This window comes from Megalobrama amblycephala, linkage group LG5 (genome assembly GCF_018812025.1).
Source record: "Megalobrama amblycephala isolate DHTTF-2021 linkage group LG5, ASM1881202v1, whole genome shotgun sequence".
Lineage (NCBI taxonomy): Eukaryota > Metazoa > Chordata > Actinopteri > Cypriniformes > Xenocyprididae > Megalobrama > Megalobrama amblycephala.
The window spans coordinates 40,337,613-40,358,292 of NC_063048.1; the positions used below are offsets into that span (position 1 = coordinate 40,337,613).

At 37.2% G+C, this 20,680-nt stretch overlaps 1 protein-coding gene across 2 annotated transcripts in view; it reads left to right on the forward strand.

Moving 5' to 3' along the window:
* Positions 1-20,089, forward strand: part of mideasb (mitotic deacetylase associated SANT domain protein b) — a 36,556-nt gene extending 16,467 nt beyond the window's left edge. For both annotated transcript variants that reach the window (XM_048192294.1, XM_048192293.1), the window contains exons 3-13: positions 238-546; positions 1,354-1,711; positions 3,630-3,696; positions 6,135-6,277; positions 6,429-6,532; positions 11,261-11,336; positions 11,786-11,874; positions 15,586-15,732; positions 15,823-15,945; positions 16,305-16,510; positions 18,624-20,089. In XM_048192294.1, the coding sequence (XP_048048251.1) occupies positions 238-546; positions 1,354-1,711; positions 3,630-3,696; positions 6,135-6,277; positions 6,429-6,532; positions 11,261-11,336; positions 11,786-11,874; positions 15,586-15,732; positions 15,823-15,945; positions 16,305-16,510; positions 18,624-18,849 (1,848 nt within the window). In that variant the 3' untranslated portion in view covers positions 18,850-20,089. The remainder of the gene's footprint in view (positions 1-237; positions 547-1,353; positions 1,712-3,629; positions 3,697-6,134; positions 6,278-6,428; positions 6,533-11,260; positions 11,337-11,785; positions 11,875-15,585; positions 15,733-15,822; positions 15,946-16,304; positions 16,511-18,623) is intronic.
* Positions 20,090-20,680: the final 591 nt, after the last annotated feature.

The following is a 20,680-nucleotide window of genomic DNA, read 5'->3' on the forward strand; positions in this document are numbered from 1 at the left end:
TTCATGCCTGCAGCCAGTCACACATTCCGAAAGCACGCTTCTACCTCACATTCTGTGATGTTGCTTTGACTTTGCTTTTCAACCTGGAAGAACAAAATTGCTCAGAAAAATGCAAAAATAACCAATTTATGAGCGTTTTTAGTGTTTTCAGTAATGTGCAGTCTGTTTACATCTCAAAAAATGTGTTTTGGGGTGTTATGACCCTGTAATTTGACTGTGTTAATCTTGTGTTGTCAGCAAGAGCCACACAGGCCCTGGAGCCCCCCTGTTGCCCCAACAGGTCCAGGTCGAGGGGCAGCTGAGGTGGATCAGATGAGTGCCAAGCGGCCCAGAGATGACAGCCTCATGCCATTGGTTATTCCAGTATCTGTGCCAGTGAGGCAGACTGGTTCCTCATCCCCGGATCACGAGCAGGCTTCCCTCTCAGCTAGTTGGCCTTCACGGCCTTTGGGCAGCCATGACATGAGCTGCTCCGATTACAAGACCTCTGTGATTGTTACACGGCGACGTTCACTGCGCAACTCTCTTTCTGAGAGCGCAGGCCAGGTGAGTTCACAAACTGACCGATCTTATCAAAACATCAAGGGCACCTTTTATGCCCATGATCTCTCCATTTGCCCTCGGAGCTATTCCGTCCCCTCTGTTAAACCCTGGATTAAAACTCCCCATTAATCCGCAAATTTCTCCCGTCCATTCTCCGAACCCTAATCCAACCTTCCCCCACCTCATTTCACTACCAGATTTATGATTTCTGACAAGACTCACCAAGATAACCCAGGATGCATATGGTGTATGTATTTCTTCTAGGGGTGTAACGTTACATGTATTCGTCCCGGGCCGTATGGTAAATGCTGCTAGGTGGAACAAACTGTGATTTGCACTGCTGTCTGTTCAAAATAAATATCAAAAATAAATATCAAAAAACCTAGCATTGTGGATTTGTTCCTTTGTCTGGTAACATTTTAGTTTAGGGTCCAATTCTTACTATTAATTAGTTGCTTATTAGCATGCATTTTATGCTATTGGCTTTTTATTATACTTATAAAGCAGATGTTAATGCCTTATTCTGTATGACCATATTCTACAACCCTTACTCCTACCCAATACCTAAACTTAACTACCTTACCTAACTATTAATAAACAATAATTATGGGTTTATTGAGGAAAAAGTGATAGTTAATAGGGAGAAATGGACCCTAAACTAAAGTGTGACCAATTTTCCTATTGTACTGAAATCGTACCAAACCGCAACCCCAAAACCGAGGTACATACCAAACTGTGACTTCTGAGTACCGTTACACCCCTAAATGTTTCCACACTATTCATCTTGCCAATATCTAATTTCTTCTACAGAATGGTGGAACAGAGAGTGGAAGTGAAGCTGACGCCAAATCAGCCAAAGCCAAACGACGGCCTCGTCCAGAACCTCTCTTTATTCCCCCACCCAAACTTGGCACTTTTATCGTCCCACCAGTCTACTCCAGCATCACCCCTTACCAGAGTCACTTACGTTCACCTGTCCGATTGGTTGACAACCCCCTCAACATGCCACCTTACACTCCCCCGCCCATCCTCAGCCCGGTTCGAGAGGGTTCGGGTCTTTACTTTTCTACCTTCCTGTCGGCCGCTGCTGCTGCTGCAGCAGCAAATAATCAGGGGCTTCCCCCACCTGCCACTCCCAAATCTGCCACCCGCAGCCTTCTGCGCTCCAGTGAGTTCCTTTTACTACCTCTGCAATGTACACAGATAAAATTCATTAAATTATTAATTCACTTGCTGATCATTTACTCATGTCATGCCAAGATGTTTGTCTTTCTTTCTTCAGTTGAAAAGAAATTAAGGTTTTTGAGGAAAATATTCCAGGATTTTTCTCCATGTAGTGGACTTCAACAGTTACCAACGGGTTGTAGGTCCTTATTGCATTTTCAGTGTAGCTTCAAAGAGCTCTACATGATCCCAGACGAGGAATAAGGGTCTTATCTAGCTAAATGAAATCAGCCATTTTCAAAATTTATATACTTTTTTAACCACAAATGCTCGTATTGCACTAGCTCTGTGATGCACCACGCATTACGTAATCATGTTGGAAAGGTCACGCGTGACGTAGGTGGAAGTACCGCAATAGGGCGAAAATCTCCATCTTATTTTCTCCTTCAAATTCAAAATTGTCCAACATCGTTGTTTTTTTTTTTTTTTTTTTTGGTAAAGGCCGTTTGACTTAATCTTTGCACGTTCGCTTTGTAGACACTGGATTGGTACTTCCGCCTATGTTACGCGTGACCTTTCCAATATGATTACGTAATGAGTGGTGCAATCCAGAGCTAGTGCAAGACGAGCATTTGTGGTTAAAAAAAGTATATAATTTTTTTTTTTTTTTTTTTAAAGGTCCCGTTTTTCGTGGTTTTTTGAAGCTTTGATTGTGTTTATAGTGTGCAATATAACATGTTCATGTTTCGCGTGTAAAAAAAAACAGTATTTTTCACATAATTTACTTATCTGTATACCGCTGTTTCCACTGTCATAAAAACGGGCTGATGACTTCCTTGTTCTATGAAGTCCCTCCTTCAGAAATACGTAACGAGTTCTGATTGTGCCAGCGGTTCCTGTGTTGTGATTCAACAGCAGCTTAGCGAACCTTGCCCAGAAAGGTCACGCCTCTTACCATAACGTGGAGATGCACGCGCTCAGTGTTATTGTAAACATGTCTTTAATTTTACCCTATCAATTTGAGCCGGAATCAGACCCGGTGATTGGACTGCGGGATGAAAATAACAGCGTTTCGACGACATGGCGACAAACACACTCTACAAACGCAACTCTTGTGTATTCCTGTGGGCGGAGGTTAGTCAAAAAACTGTTTTAGTGACGTCATTAAAGAAGGAAGTAGAGGGATGTAGTCCAAACTGGCCGTTCGATGTAGGCGACTTCTGTTAAATAAAATATCTCGCTTGGCATTGAACTTTGAGCTTTAAAATTTTACAGATTTTATTTATACTCTAACAACAACATTACACACTAACTAAAGTTTGAAACATGGGATCACGAAGAATGGGACCTTTAAGAAAATGACCGATCGTTTCACTAGATAAGACTCTTATTCCTCGTCTGGGATCATGTAGAGCTCTTTGAAGCTGCACTGAAATTGACATTTGGACCTTCAACCCGTTGGTAACTGTTGAAATCCACTATATGGAGAAAAATCCTGGAATGTTTTCCTCAAAAACCTTCATTTCTTTTCAACTGAAGAAAGAATGATGAACTAATCTTATACATACTGCTATACATAGAGTTCAGGTCATAAGTTTAGAATTGAATGACTTGAAATTAACAACCAAATGCAACCTAGAATTAAGTGCTGTTCCAAAACCTAGTAGGCCGCCTAGATGCTAACTAACCTTCTAAGACAGTGTCCTAACCGTATTACAATCTGAATAGGTTTCCAAACAGTCACTTAGGTGTCCAAGTAGGCACCTCATTAGGTTTTGGAACAGACTTGGTATATATTCTAACAAGCCAGGGTATATGCAGTTAGACATAATTGTTATGCATATCATAATTAGAAGGACATATAATAAGAAACGGTGTTTACTTTGAGTCTAAGCAAAGTCTTTTTGTTTGTATATGTTCAGACAGCAGTGATATAACCCCTCCAGTTCTTTCTGCTATGAGTGAGGCTACACCTGTCAGCATTGAGCCGTAAGTACACATGCTATTCAAATAACACCCCCACACAATACGCTTCACAAGTTTCCTTAATTAGCCTACGCTTCTGGCCAAATGATCATTTCTTTACTTTGTTAACCTTGACTTGTTTAGTTTTTTTTGCTACTTTCATACTAGATTCCATTCAACATACTGTTTTGATGGCAGTTATTACTCAATATAGTAGCCCAGAAATGACTTTCATTTATTTTCTGCAGGGTTGCACCTTTACACAGCATAAACATATTGAATGTGAAAGCACAACTCGAGCCTGCTGTTGCATTTATGCTAATGCATTTTTTCTTACACTGCTAATGCATGTGGTGTAAACAAGCCTTACAGTGCTGATATGTTGGTATTACCTGATGGTAAGTAGTAATCTGTAGTCTGCAGATGCAACTCATTTTGGAGCTGGTTGGGGAGCTGTTATGTCATGCGCAAGTCGCTCCGTTAGTGTGTTTTGAATGGGTTTCTTGGATCGTATACATGGGAAATTTCAGAGCTCTCTTTTTAAGAACAGAATAGGAGGGGGATGGTGGCTGAGCAGAGAGAATTATGGGATATCATCTCTGACTGGTACCAGCTGGTTTATCTAATGGTCAGAACAGTGTTCGGTTGAAATTCTTTCTCTCTTCCACTCATACACAGACACAAACTCTCTGTGAATGGCTGCAGATTCCTTCATTTTGGAGTTGGCCAATGCACCACGAGAGCACATCCTGGAACAAAATAATAAAACACAATCTGTCTTGTCTTATCCCCAGACCTTGGCAGTCAGATACTGGAACATTTGGCTTTGGAAAACATGGGGTGTTAATTTTATGCAAATACCCATGGTCAGAGTCTACTCTCATGAATGCTTGAGTTCTCAAAAAAAAAAAAAAAAAAGAGCTGACAGTGAGATGAGCAATAAATTAATTCAAACAACAGTCTGAAAAAGTTTGATGGTCTTTGAATGATTCTGGTTCAATCCAGACACTTTTAGATACAACACAGACTACCTGTGGAATGAAATGGAGTGGAATGTGATTTTGTTTTCAGGAATTTCTCATTTTATAGACATGCTTCAGTGGTAGCTTGCTTTTCCAACCCCTTGTAGCTTCTTACATTCTCAAATCAGGCTTTGCACAAACTTCATCTTAAAGGGTTAGTTCACCCGAAAATGAAAATTATGTCATTAATTACTCACCCTTGTGTCGTTCTAAACACGTAAAACTTTCATTCATCTTCTGAACATAAATGAAGATATTTTTGATGAAATTCATGAGCTTTCTGACCTCCTTATAGACTGCAACGTTATTACAACTTTCCAGGCCCAGAAAGGTAGTAAAGACATTGTTAAAATAGTCAATGTGACTATGGTGGTTCAACCTTAAAGACCCTCTGTGGTGAAAATCTATGTTGTTTTATATGGTGTTTTTAATATGCTTTAAGACAAACCATGTGCAAAATCATAAGTCAACACCATTGCTGAGGATTTTCTCCTTAAAACTGCAGTGAAAAAAGAGTCTCAAACCCACGGTTTGAAATCAGTGGTGTTTGTGACGTCACAAACTACCTTGTAACCAATCACGTCATGTCAAATGATGAACTATATGCCATTTTTTGACATTCTAAGTTGTTCAAAGCGTTTGAAAGGAACAAACGATTTTTAGAAGGCAGCTGTCTGACTCTGAGATGGTGAACGGGAACATGGTTTGTGTAACACTAGCAACACATTATTAGCTGTTTGATAACATAGTCAAGCAAAAGGCTAATCATATTAATTACCGTTATGTGTCCGATGTTGTAAAAAGCGATACCATTGTGCAGCGTTTACCTCAGTAAGTTGACCGAGTGGATCTCTGAGCTGGTGTGAGCAAGTGGAGGCGGGGCTAATTTGCATATTCATTGAATTGTGTATATTAAATGAGGCAAGGGTGTCAGCATCAGAATGCTGGCTCAGTAAATTATTGAATGAAGTCATTATTTTTGTTTGTTTTGAAGTATTCTTGTCACTTCTTAAAGTATTAAAGTTGAACCACTGTAGTCACATGGACTATTTTAACAATGTCTTTACTACCTTTCTGGGCCTTGAAAGTGGTAATAACGTTGCAGTCTAGGTCAGAAAGCTCTCAGATTTCATCAAAAATATCTTCATTTGTGTTCCGAAGATGAACTAAAGTCTTATGGGTGTGCAAAGACATGAGGGTGAGTAATTTAATGACAGAACTTTCATTTTTGGATGAACTAACCCTTTAATTGTTCTACTTAACACTCAAATTATCATGCTAATATAATTAGTAAAAACAATTGTATTTGAAATTAGAAAAGTGTAAAATAGAATCTTTTCACTAGTGGCCTCATGTGTTTGGACTCATTATTTTATCTTTGTGTGTGGATTGCTACAGCAGCCTGTTTATATTCTCTCTCTCTCTCTCTCTCTCTTTCAGTCGGATAAACATTGGATTGCGGTATCAAGCGGAGGTCCCAGAGCTGAGAGAGCGCTCGGCAGCGCAACACGACCTACACAAGGCTGAACTGGTGTGGGCGCCACTGCCTGACCTGGAGGCCAATACTCAGCAACAGCAAAGAGGTTTACAACTTACACAATACCATATTAACTTCTCTTATCTATTTATTTAATCAAATAAATTTAAAGGAAGTTGCAAATTTTTACAGCTTGCCTTACTTATTTATAGTTAAATCTGCATGACTGTAATCTTTTCCTGGACTTGTCCCTGCAGTGGATGACCTCATGCACCTGGCGTGCTCGAGTGCATTGTACGGAGGAGGGACCAATCAGGAGCTGGCTATGCACTGCCTGTATGAATGCAAGGGTGAAATCATGGTGAGTATCATATGGTGCAGTAGCACACTGGCATAGCTGCACTTCCTGCTGTATTGTGTACCAATCAAACCTGTTTACACCTGGTTGCTGCTCTTCTTAAAATGCTGATTAGTCAGAACAATGGATGAAGGGTTTGTCACATGAGTGAAAGATCTGAATGAGCAGTTTGTTGAGTCATTTAAGGATTTCTTGGTAACATCTGTGACAGGAAGTATCAGTTTAAGCAGTTAAATTATGTGGAATTATATTTTGGAATTAATTAAGTATTACAAAGCCTGAAAAGACAAAGTGTTCATGTGACTAATGCGTGCAGACACGTTACGTGCACATGTAAAATTGTACATGTAAAATACATGGTCTGCATTGTTTCCTTGAACAGCATTTTACTTGAGGCCATTCACACAACATGCATGTGACAAAGCTATTCATTTAAAGTCTTAAGGAGTCCAGGCTTTCAATTTCCTTTCCAGCAAAGACCTGAACACTCAAAAATCCCCCAAAATCCTGTTTCACACATTAATGTGTGGAATATACATTTCAGGGAAATTCTTTGAACTTTATTGTAAATTGTTACCGAAATGTACAGTTTGTACATTAGTTAACCCATTAGGTGCCATATAAATATACAGTTGTTCACTCACTGTTAACTAGGGTTGCCAAGTCTGCGGTTTTCCCGCAGAATTGGGCTACTTTTACACTCTTGCCGTGTTTTTTTTTTTTTTTTTTTTTTTTAGTCCGCATGTTGTAGCAACACCCCAACAACGCGATTTTTACCTAAATAGCAATTTGGCTGGTTTTGTTATGCAGATCTGGCAACCCTGCTAAAATAACCCTGCTAAAAATAAATAAATAAATAAATAAATAAATAAATGCTGTAATGCATTTATTTATTTTTGTTTGTTGCGATTATTGTCTTGTAAAAGTATTAATAAATTCTACTATACTGTACTATACAATGGCATATCTTTAATTTAGTCTTTTAAATTTTTTTTGCAAAACAGATTGTTCCAAATCAATGAATGTTGAAATGAAGTGTTAATTTATTTGTTTTTAGTGAAGGGAAAGACCTGTTTGTGTTTAATGCTGTTATGTTTGACATTTAAAAGAGTTTCTGTAATGTTGAGGTTTTGTGGTTACCGTTGTGCTGAAGAGTAGATACATGAAGGTAAACACTATTGACTCTATAAGCAATGACTGCGCTAATGCTGGTGACGAGTAATATCTTACTTGTTCATTAAATATACATCTTAAAAAGTTACGTTAGCATGTGCTATGATAGCTGTTGATTTGAAATGAAATAGATCAGATTAATTGGTTCCAGGGCTGGTAGTTGGAGCGACTTAATTTTTTAGAGTAATCAACTTAAAATTTGTGTTTATGCTACAAATTATTAAGTTCCTCTAACTCAATGTAGCTTGTTGGTTGAACGTAAGTTGTCATAACTAGCCAGCACATTATTTTTTTTAGAGTGCGGAGGTGACTAATTTGTGTCCAATATAGTCCCCCATCTTAACTGGTCCATAACATAACTAGTGTCTCCTTTTACATTGACGATAACAAGTTCATTATAAGTGAACTTGGACAGTTGAACATTGAACAGAAGTATAGGTGACTCTAAAAGTGCATCTACTACATTCTTAAGGACTGTTCATACCAATGACAATAAATATACTGCTAAAGATATAGTTCTAAATTTAAAAGAATAGCCGTTATAGTTATCATTATAGCTATCGTTCTCGGTGTAAACGGGCCTTTACACTGTGACTGTTTTTTCCGCTGCACTTGAGAATCAACAAGTGGCCGATAAACTAGACATATTTATAATTCCTGTGCAAGTTCATTGTGAAATGCATCTTTTCATGCAAAATGGCACTTTTGAATTACGTTTAATATTGATACAGTTAATTGTGATTCATTTGATTGATTAAACAGCATATTGTGTGATCAAATTTATTTGTTAATCGTTTGGCAGCCCTAGCTTATTCATTTACTGTATGATCGCCGATTGGCAATCGAGGTGAAACCAATGCAACTGCTAATTGATGACCCTTGTTTTATGAAAACACAAATAGTGCATGCTTTGATGATTCTTTTCAGCGTTCGCTCAGTTGAGCCAGCAGCTGCAACAACACAACAGCCAGCCGCTTACTGCTGAGCTGTCACACTGCCGCCATAGCAACCGCCTGTCAATCACAGGCTCGTGTCCAGAACGACACACTGAAGATGACTAAATTATGTGCGTTGGGTTTCTGAGCCAAATTTCATGTGTTACACTGCAAAATAACATGCTGTTTGATGCTTTGTGGTTCGTATCACATGTGAACTACTTCTGCAGAAAATGAAAGTCACTTCGACTCTCTGAGAAGTGTCTGTGAGGTTTTTGGTGTTTACTGAGTTTCAGTGATAGGAGAGGTGTACTGAAAATGGTTTGAAGCTATTGCTTTTAATAGTTTTATCTTATTGCATCTTTGGTTTTGTTTTGTCAAGTTGCTAGACCTCAGTTGTTTGTTGCTTTGTTTCATGCAAATGAATAACTTGTGTTGTGCCTCTTGCAAATGTGGTTTTGACAGATATTTTGACCGATGGGTACATCAGACAGTAATGACCTTTAATTTCAATTCCAACGGTTTGTCCTGCAATGCAATCTGTCATGTTAAAGGTTATTATCATGGGTTGGTGATGCCAACTTTGAAGTTGACATTACCAATATTATTTTTTTCCAATTGACTTTTGGAATTATTGCATGATTATTTGAAATCTACAGGTTAGAAAGTTTGAGTTGGAATAGTTTTTAAGAGCGTAAGTTTAAACAACAAATCTGTGAAAGCTGACTAGATGCATTTTCCTGCTCGTTGTGATGACATTTAGGTCTGGTTTCACAGACAGGGTTTAGATTAAGCCTGGATTATGCCTTTGTTCAAATTAGGACATTTAGGTAGCCTTTATAAACGTGCCTTAGAAAAAACATTGGTGTGCATCTTGAGACAAAACAATGGCACTGAGATGTTTTAACTGAAAGCAACTTGCCCTGACATATTTTAAAACATGTCAAACATGCATTTTAATCTGGTACTAGTTTAAGCCTTGTCTGTGAAAATGGGGTTTAATGTCTCTGACAACCTCAAGACACATACAAGCTTAAAAAGCTTGAGTGGGGCATTACTGATGCATTTTGTCATGAAAATATCTAACCACAGGCCTTATTTCAGTCATTTACCCAAAAACTCATTAAAAAAACACTGACTTCAGAACAATAGAACCGGAAGTGCAAAGAAATCTAATTTCCGGGTTTTTAGACACATACATGCAGCACTCTATTACTTTTTGTATGAATGTGATTTTTTTTTTTTTTTTTTTTTAACCACAGCCTATTAACTACATGTGTAATTCATCACTTTAACTATGAATGTGATGTTTAACACAAGATGTAATATAAGTCTCTGGTGTGAGCTGAAATTTCAGCTCAAAATACCCCACAGATCATTTATTATAGCTTGTCAAATTTGCCCCTATTTGGGTGTGAGCAAAAACACACCGTTTTTGTGTGTGTCCCTTTAAATGCAAATGAGCTGCTGCTCCCGGCTCTATTTCCAGAAGAGGGCGGAGCTTTAACAGCTCGCGCTTCAGTTGCTCAACAACAACAAAGCTGGAGAATCTCACGCAGCCAAAATGAGGATCGTCAGTAACGTTGTTCAGCCTTACATTGTTCAAACCGGAGTCGACACTGATGGAGAGACTCAGGAAGAAGTTACAACTTTAAGAATGAAACTGGACATGGATAAATTTATGTAGTTGCTGTGGAGTTGATTCAACTCATCCACTAGCATGTGCCGTCATGTTGTGCAAATCCAGCGTTGAATTGACCCCTCGTTTGTGAAGCAGTCCGGTGTAAAATGATTTGTGCAAATATATAACACTTTCTTTGGCACATTTCCTTTATAAATAAAATTCAGTGACTCAGATGTCGAGAGTCTGTGGAGACACTTATGTTTATCGGTACATCCAATAACATAACATTCAGGGCGGTATCTATGCTAACAGGGCAGATCATCAGCAGTCATGTGCGGAGCATCCCCCTAATCTGGAATCACTCGTTTGAAGAGACTGTTTATGATTTATGCGGATTATAATAAATGGAGTGGGAGGATTTTCACCATTATAGGCCGGTTGTTGACACACATCTGTGTTTAAACACCTTTATAAAAGTGAATTTTGCATAGTAGGTCCCCTTTAAAGTATCATTATGTTTTGTTATCCAGTGCAGTGACATTAATACATTAAGTATGGCTGACACATTGAGCTGTGGATTTTATGCAGTCAATGTGAGTTCAAGTCTTGCTTGTGGCACTTGCTGTACACATGAATAAAAGTGGCAGAAAGGCCATAAATGAGAAAAAAGGTCACGTTAGAGCTCGCTGACCCAGAAAACGATGGTGTCCTCGATTTATCGCACCCTGAGAAACTGTATGGTGCAATGAGGCAGAGAGAACAAAAGGGATCATCCAGCGACTTGCACAGCTGGGATAAACGCCTTCAGCAAAAGCCTTTTATACATGTTGTTAAGGATATAGCGATGGTCTAGCAGAATTGCATCTCTCCTGCCCTCATTAATCTCTTCGTGTCAACTCTGGGACATAACATGCCCTGACCATGTCTCTATTGCCACACACCGCAGACAGTTTTGTTTCCTCAACCATGCTAATTTTACTTTCTATTTCATTTTCGTAGGGAGCCCTCACCCTCCTGTTGTTAAAAAACCCCATCTTTCCCAAAGCGCACCCCCTGGCTGACTACCACTACTCGGGTAAGTCCCTCTCACCGTCTCTTTTCTTTCACTTTTTTTTTTGGCAAGGTGATGTGAGTTAATCCGTATGGTATTCGGCCCCGGTACCCTGTCACCCCCTGCACTGGCATTCCAAACCATGCTCCCTGTCTCCGTTATAAACAAAAGCAGCTGAGGAGCGGAGTACGGCAGAGGGGAGGGGTTCGACTGAGAGATTGCTGGGTGATCGAGTGGGTTGCTGGGTAGAGTACGGGAGTGGGTGAGAGGAAAGGAGGGGGAGTGTGTCTGTGGCATGTTGTTAAATCCTGGGAGAAGACAGCGGCATCATTGTTTGTCTGGACATGTGTGTGCTGGCTGTTTGCCCTCTCTCTGTGCTTTGTGCGTGAATGTATTTGTGTTAGCGGGTGGGGGTGGTCTATAAGCAGCTACATGATTTCTGATTGTGTGGACCGTTTGTCTGTCCCACACAGGCTCTGACAGCTGGACGCCAGAGGAACGACGTTTCTTCAACAAAGGCATCGCTGCCTACAAGAAGGACTTCTTCATGGTCCAGAAACTGGTATGTGCAGGTTTGAACAAACCCCCAAGTATCAGTCTCCCACACAAATCATATTACAATGCAGATTGAGGATGTGTGCTGTTACTTCTTCAAATGATAAAATGGGAGAAAAAAGTATCTGTGGCAAAGGTGAGACATATTTAGGGATATATTTATTAATTATAGAGACATGACTAGTAAGTAACCATCTAGCAACCACCCAGATCATCTTAACAACCAACTACAACACCCAAAGCAACTACGTCGCAATATATTAAAACACTTCCTAGCAACACCCTATTAGGGGTGGGCGATATGACCAAATTCTTATTTCATGATATGAGAAATTTTATTTCATAATATATGCGATATACATCATGATAGTTGTTTTGTGTTATTTTATCTCATTAAAAATAAGAAAAAAGAAGCAATTACAAACAATAGGACAAATACAATATAGCAAAAATATGAATTAAACAAATTAAGTTTTCCAGGTACAGTAGGTTTATTTACCTAAAAATTAAATTTCTCTCATTAATTACTCACGCTCATGTCATTACAAACCCATAAGACCTTTGTTCATCTTCAGAACACAAATTAAGATATTTTTGATGAAATCTGAGAGCTTTCTGTCCCTCCATAGACAGCAATTTAATTACCACTTTCAAGGCCCAGAAAGGTAGTAAAGACATCGTTAAAATAGTCCACGTGACTACAGTGGTTCAACTTTAATTTATGAAGTGACGAGAATACTTTTTGGGGGCAAAACAAAACAAACAAATTCATTTAGGTTCTACTTCAGTACGCCGACTCCTTATTGGCCGATGCTGTTCAAGTGACCAGCACGATGCATGTGTGTGTGATGTTGACACAGGAGCCGGCCAATACTGAGCCAGCGTTTGGACGTAGAACACGGAAACGCTGCACTGTCTCTACAACGTAAACAGTGTAGGAGAATGACAGAGTAGAGAAGAAATTGTTGAATAAAATCGTTTTTTTGTTATTGTTTTTACGCACAAAATGTATTCTCGTCACTTCATAAAAGTAAGGTGGAACCACTGTAGTCACATGGACTATTTAAATGATGTCTTTACTGCTTTTCTGGGACTTGAAAGTGGTAATTAAATTGCTGTCTATGGAGGGTCAGAAAGCTCTCAGATTTCATCAGAAATATCTCAAAATGTGTACTGAAGATGAACGAAGGTCTTACGGGTGTGGAACGACATGAGTAATTAATGACAGCATTTTTATTTTTGGGTGAACCAAGCCTTTAACAAATAGTACAAAAATTTGATAAACAAACATAAAAAATAAAATATTGCATAGTCTTCACTATATGAATTAAATGCAAATTTATTCTTATTAAAGCTAAAAAAAAAAAAAAAGTTATTCAGTCAAGAGCAGCAAGATATTTTCTCTTTTGTTTGATTCACATTAATGACACAGAGCAGCAGGTTTATTAGGCTGCTGTCACTTTAACCCTCTGGAGCCTGAGGATTTTTGGGGCCCTGGAGAAGTTTTGACATGCCCTGACATTTGTGCTTTTTCAGTTGTTCATAAACATATTAATGGAAAAAGTGTCATTACACTGTATTCAGCACGAACTAGGCTACCATAATATGTAAGCAACATGTACAGTACAGTCCAAAAGTTTGGAACCACTAAGATTTTTAATGATTTTAAAAGAAGTTTCGTCTGCTCACCAAGGCTACATTTATTTAACTAAAAATACAGTAAAAAACAGTAATATTGTGAAATATTATTACAATTTAAAATAACTGTTTTCTATTTGAATATATTTCACAAAGTAATTTATTCCTGTGATGGCAAAGCTGAATTTTCAGCATTATTATTCCAGTCTTCAGTGTCACATGATCCTTCAGAAATCATTCTAATATGATGATCTGCTGCTCAAGAAACATTTAATGTGTACAATTGTACAAAATATTTGTGTACAATATTTTTTTTCAGGATTATTTGATGAATAGAAAGTTCAAAAGAACAGTGTTTATCTGAAATCTAATCTTTTGTAACATTATAAATGTCTTTACTGCCACTTTTGATTGATTTAATGCATCCTTGCTGAATAAAAGTATTCATTTCTTTAATTTCTTTTCAAAAAAATAAAAATAAAAATTCTTACTGACCCCAAACTTTTGAACAGTAGTGTATAATGCTACAGAAGCTTTGTATTTCAGATAAATGCTGTTCTTTTGAACTTTCTATTCATCAAGGAATCCTGAAAAAAAAAAAGTACACAACTGTTTTCAACATTGAAAATAATCATAAATGTTTATTGAGCAGCAAATCAGCATATTAGAATGATTTCTGAAGGATCATGTGACACTGAAGACTGGAGTAACAATGCTGAAAATTCAGCTTTGCATCACAGGAATAAATTACTTTGTCAAATATATTTAAATAGTACACAGTTATTTTAAATTGTAATAATATTTCACAATATTACTGTTTTTTACTGTATTTTTAATTAAATAAATGTAGCCTTGGTGAGCAGACGAAACTTCTTTTAAAAACATTAAAAATCTTAGTGGTTCCAAACTTTTGAACTGTACTGTATGTATTTTTGAAGGAATAACATTTATGCGTGGTTATTGAAAAAACAAAAAACTTAAGTCACTGAAATAAGGCCAAAACACACACATTAAATATGTGTTCACAACACTTCTGGGTATTGGAGGTTGTAGACTAGAATTTTTGCTTCAAAATGATGTAAAAATTATCCTGCCCACTTGTTCATATAAAACAATATAGAGATTTAAATTTTGTAAGGCACTTTTTGTCAAGACACACAGTATGCGTGGAGATGTGAATCTTCATGAATAATGTTGTGATTCACACCTGAAAAGAAAAAGACCTGCATAATGAGCCCTTTCAGTCAGGTAGGCTATGTGAAAAAACCCTCTGAGAACAGGATCATACCAGCTGTATTAATGTTAATATAATGTCCACTCTTGAAAACATGATTTTTGTGATCTCATGCATGCACGTATTATTGCACATCATGTGAAACAAAAACAAAAATTGTATAGGCCTATTATAGTTTAAGACTAAACGCATGGATCCATTATACTGATACACATCCAACTGTTTACTTTCACTTGATACATAACCGGCTGTGTTTACATGGATACTCCACGCGATGGGCAGTTTGACATAAGTGTGTGTATTTGACCATTCAAGCGCAATAAGACATGAAAGAGAACTGAATTTGCGATCAACACAGAGTTCCTTTTCAGGATACTATGTATTGCGCTTAACTCTTTTTAACATCAAGCTTGTCACGCTCTTTATATTCTCATTCATGCATTTCATCAGTCTGAAGTGTCAATAGTCGTATATATTTATATAGCACGATATGACAAAATCTCCAACGATAGACATTTTATATCACGGTAACAGTGTCGTAATACCGCCCAGCCCTACACCCTAACATCCACCCAGAGCATCCTAGCAACACATTAGCAACCAACTAGAACATCCAAACAACCATGTAGTTATATACTAAAAACACTTAAAACATTCTAGCAATCCACCTTTTTCCTGAACGCAGAAGTCTTGCCTGACTCGTAGCGGAATTATCCTTTACATTTCCGGTCTCCGGTGTTTGTAGTCAAATTAGTGTATTTTTAGAGCTGATATAAATGTAAATCACCACTGACATCTAGTCATGAATTATGGTAATTCTGAATTGTTTTAATGTTTGACTTGCAGGTCAACTCCAAGACGGTGGCTCAGTGTGTGGAGTTTTACTACACGTATAAAAAGCAGGTGAAGATCGGCAGGAACGGAACACTCATATATGGAGAAGCAGAACCACCAGAAACTAAAGCCACAACAGAGGAGGAAGTGGACAATAAAGTGAGTTCCTGTGGCTTTGTGTGTACGTGCACCTGAATGAGTTGATTCCGTACAATCTAGTGCAGCACCGTAATGTTTCTTCTCCATCAGAGTTCACAGAAATTTGAATCACGGAAAGAAGACGAGGAGAGCAGGAAGTGGGATGGGTCATGTGACAGGAAACAAGAAAACAGCCCGGGCAGGGTGACACAATCTTTACAGGCCACTGAAAATGTGAGTTTGGAGAGATTTGTACAAGGTTACAAAAAAAATTTTTTTTTGTTCATCCCTAGTTCTGGCCTACTTGAAATAACAATAGATAAACTGGTCTGCCAGAGGTTTGAAGGCAATAGTCATGCATAGTTTGTCACTGTAGGATATTTATAGCACCATCTAGTGGTATACTTTATTACAAGTTTATTCAATGTCATTTATAGTACAGACCGTCCTGTCGGAGGAACCTGCAATTAACTTGCTGAAGAGCACAATGGTGACACAGATGTGTTTGAACTTACAACCACAGAGGAAGTTCCCTGTCTGCTATCTGTGCGTTCAGCTGTGCTTGCTTAAACTCACCATTTGTTTCCTGTTAGGCTGCTGCCGTCTTAGTCTTAAGAAGTCAGGAGGACAGCACTAGGGATCCGTCCACGTTGGGGGTCAGTCAGCCTCTTCCTCCTCCTCCACCACCACCACCATCTAAACCTCGCGCTGAAACCGCAGGCCGGAAAACTGGGGCCGGCAATACAGGAAAAGGACAAACTAACCAAGAGGGTGAATTTCCCTGCAAGAAGTGTGGCAGGTCAGTTTATTGGGATACACACTCAATTTACACATTTACTCAATTTACTAATGATAACAGTTTGACATTTATTAAGTTTAAGGTTTTACAGTACGTGTGCCTACAGTGTACTTACCTAAGAATGTACTGGTAATATAAGGTAACTACATGGGGTTAAGTTAGGTTTAGGTGTAGGTTCAGGGTTAGTACCTAGTTATTACCCAGTTATTGTAATTGCTATAATAAGTACATAGTATGGTCATGTGGAACGGGACTGTAAAATAAAGTGCTAACTTCATTCATTTATTTAAATGTAACTTATTTTATTTATTTACTGAATTTAAATTGAATTAGTACATAAAATAAAGTACATTTTAAATAAAAACATTTAAATTAAATAAATTACTTAAATGTACCATTAAATAAATCATTTAAATTAAATAAGTAAATAAAATAAGGTACATTTAAATAAATAAAATATTTAAATGTACCTTATTTTATTTATTAATTTAAATGTATCTTATTTGAAAATATGAAAAAAAGGTCAATTTAATTAAGCAAGTAAATAAGTATATTTATAAATAAATAAATAGGGTATATTTAAAAAAAATTAAATAATTTGATAAAATTAATTCATTTATCGAATTATTTAATTTTTTAAATGTACCCTCTTAATTTATAATGTACCCTACTTATTTATTTTGTTTTTATTTTTATCTGTGTTCTGTGCTGTGTTTTGTATATTAATTTCCTGTAGTTCACAGTGTGTGAACTACAGTGTTGGAGAGTAATTAATTAAGAGTTGTGACACTACTAACTGAACCACATTTTTCAGTTGCATGACGGTAGTTCAGGTGTTTTTACAATAGTGCAGTAAAATGCTTGCTTCTCCAAGTAGCATGTGGGTTTTTGTTTTTTTGCATTGTATTGTGTATTCAGCTTTACAGTCAAGGAAACTGAGGTAATAATCAAACACTTACAAAGGCGTCTTTATATATATATATATATATATATATATATATATATATATATATATATATATATATATATATATATAACATACACATATTTATATGTAGCAAAATATAATTAAAACCTTTTGGATTCAATTAAAGAGATCTAGTTGTACTACCTTACATACTTTGGATGTCATATCTATCTTTCTTTCTTTATTATTATTAAGGCCTTTAGACAAAAAAATGACCCGTCACGTCATTGACCCAATATGAAATTTTCTGATTTGTGAATGAAGCATTCTTTTTAGTTGGATCTTTTGCAGTGAATTGGTTGATCCAGTTAACAAAACCAGTCTGAATCCGAATGATCTGGTTCTCAGGTTCAGCTCATTGACCTACATGTCTGATTTATGAGCAAATAATTCTATTTAGTCTTTTTATCCAAAGCATAAAACCCATCTCTATGATGCATTCACAGATCTGACTGATCCGTCTGATTCTCTGGTTCAGATCAGTGACTCATTGATCTGCATGCCTGATTCATCAGCGAATCATTCTTTGAGTCAGACCTTTGCATTGAATCGGTTGACCCAAATAACAAAAACCAGTCTGAATGATTTGTTCACAAATCTGACTTATCCGGTTCTCTGGTTCAATTCATTGACTCATTAATCTGCAGGTCTGATTTGTGAATGATTTATTCTTTTAAAGTCAGATGTTTTCAATGAATCTGTTAATCCAGTAAAAAAAAAAAAAAATGGTCTGAATGATATTTAATGAATCCTACTGATCCAGTTCTTGGCTTCAACTCATTGACTCAATGATCTGCATCTCTCAATTATGAATGAATCGTTCTTTTGAGATTCGGATCTTTACAATGACTCAGTTTGAAAAATGAATTTGTGAATTCTACTGATCCGGTGTCATGAGAAATCGAGTATATGTATACTAGTATATGAACCATGTCATTTAAAAGGCATTAGTGGTCATTATAACGCTTTTTAAATTATATAAATCATAACGTGATTTTGCAGGAATTATAATCAGGCGCTAAAAATACCACCCATTAAAAGTCAGTTGAAACAATGGGATTTCCTGGGGGGACTTGATTTCTCAACACACCGGTTCTCGAGTTCAAATCACTGACCTAAAGATCTGAACATTTTTTTTTTCTCCAGGATCTTCTTTAAAGTGAAGAGCCGCAGTGCCCACATGAAGAGTCACGCTGAGGCGGAGAAAAAAGCAGCTGCGCTCCGGCAGAGGGAGGCCGAGCAGCGGGCGGCGGCCGCCATGTTGGCCGCCCAGCAGAACGGAGCGATGGGGGATCAGGGCAAATCCAGGCGAGCCAGCAGCGACGATTCCTCAGAGGAAGAGGAGGATGCAGATGACGAAGACTGGCACTAGCTAACAATCTCCTTTGTGTGACTGAGAAAAGACTTATTTATTTTGATTTTACCAGCCAACAAAATCCCATCCCGAAAGAAGAGTTTCAGGGACTGGCTCACTCCCGTAGAATGTTTGTGTGAGTGCGTTATGTGTGCTACTTGTGTTTATGAGACGGACAAAGATGGAGACCGATGCTGTAGAAGCATTCAGGGGCTTAATGTTCAGATATAGGGCTATTGGGAGTGTAAGCCATGCCATCTCAGTGTGAATGCGTGCGCGTGTGTCTATAAAATGCACTTTCGGACTCATCCAACACACACCGATCTGACCGCAGCACATCTATCAGTGTCTGTGCACAGAAATCACTCACTGTTCTCCCGTGAAATGAACCTTTATGGATTCAGTGCTGTGGACGTCGACGGACGCAAAAGCAAGTGCACGTGTGTGTTTAGTCTTTTCCTCCTTTTTCGAAATGAAAACGACGGTATATTTCTCTTCCACGTGACTGCCAAACGCTTGCACAACTGTGCTTGTACGCCTGATCTCCAGTGCTGTAATTTTTGGGCTTTCTGTTTTCAGTATCTTAAAGGTATAGTTCATCCGAAATGGAAAATTCTGTCGTTTTCTCACCCTCGTGCCGTTACAAATGTATGTATGACTTTCTTTTATCCGTTGAACACAAAAGCTTAGTGGGATGTTCTTTCTTCTCTTTGCCATATAATATTTCTTAAGGGCTTTTAATTACCATAAAGATAAAAAAAAGTACTCCAGATAACTATTATGTCATATTCCAAGTCTTGAAATAGCCAAACAATAGGTTTGTGTGAGGAAATCTTGACTCATCTTGATTGCGTTGTTAAAGTTAACGAAAACTATTACAAATCATATTCTTTAATTGATTTAAAGCTGAAATAAAATATAAATATTAGATGGAAAATCTTAAATGAAAATAACTGAAATAAAATAAGTTGAAGTACTAAAATTGCTAAAACTGAGATATTAAAGCCCCACGACATGCCTGACAAACATATATATATTGTGGCCACGTTGAACTAATTTGTTCCCTCTTTTTGTTTTAACTAAAACGAGAACTAATTATTACAATATGGCCACAATTTAATAAATCAGGGGAACGAATTATTATATTGTGTGCACAAATTATTTAAAATGATGAAATGAATTAATAAAAAGTGTTGATTTATTAGTAAGTCGTGGGAGCGAATTGTTAATTGCGAATTTTGGCTCTGAAACAAAATGAGAAAAAAAATGACAAAAGCATAAAAGATACTGATACTTAAATGAAAAATGATAACTGGCAATACATTATTAATATAATTCAATACATTAATAAATACAGTATATAATAATATAAATAATAAAATAACGTGGGTATATGTGCATGGGATTTAAGAGTTATGGCAGAGCATTTTTAGTGAATGACAGCAAAAGACTTCGTATTACTTCTGTCAAATCGATTAATCGTGCTTAATCGCATCTAACATAAGTTTGTAAGTAAATTGTGTGTGTGTGTATGTATGTGTATATATATATATATATATATATATATATATATATATATATATATATATATATATATATATATATATATATATACATACAAACTTTTGTGTTAGATGCATTTAATCGATTTGGCAGTACTACTGCTAATACATTTAGTACTGCCAATCGATTAATTATAATTAATCGCATCTAGCATGAAAGTTTGTAAATATAAGCACACACATATATAAACGGTTACATGCGATTAATCGATTTGACAGTACTAATGCTAATACATTTAGTGCTGTCAAATCGATTAATCACATCTAACAAGTGTGTGTGTGTGTGT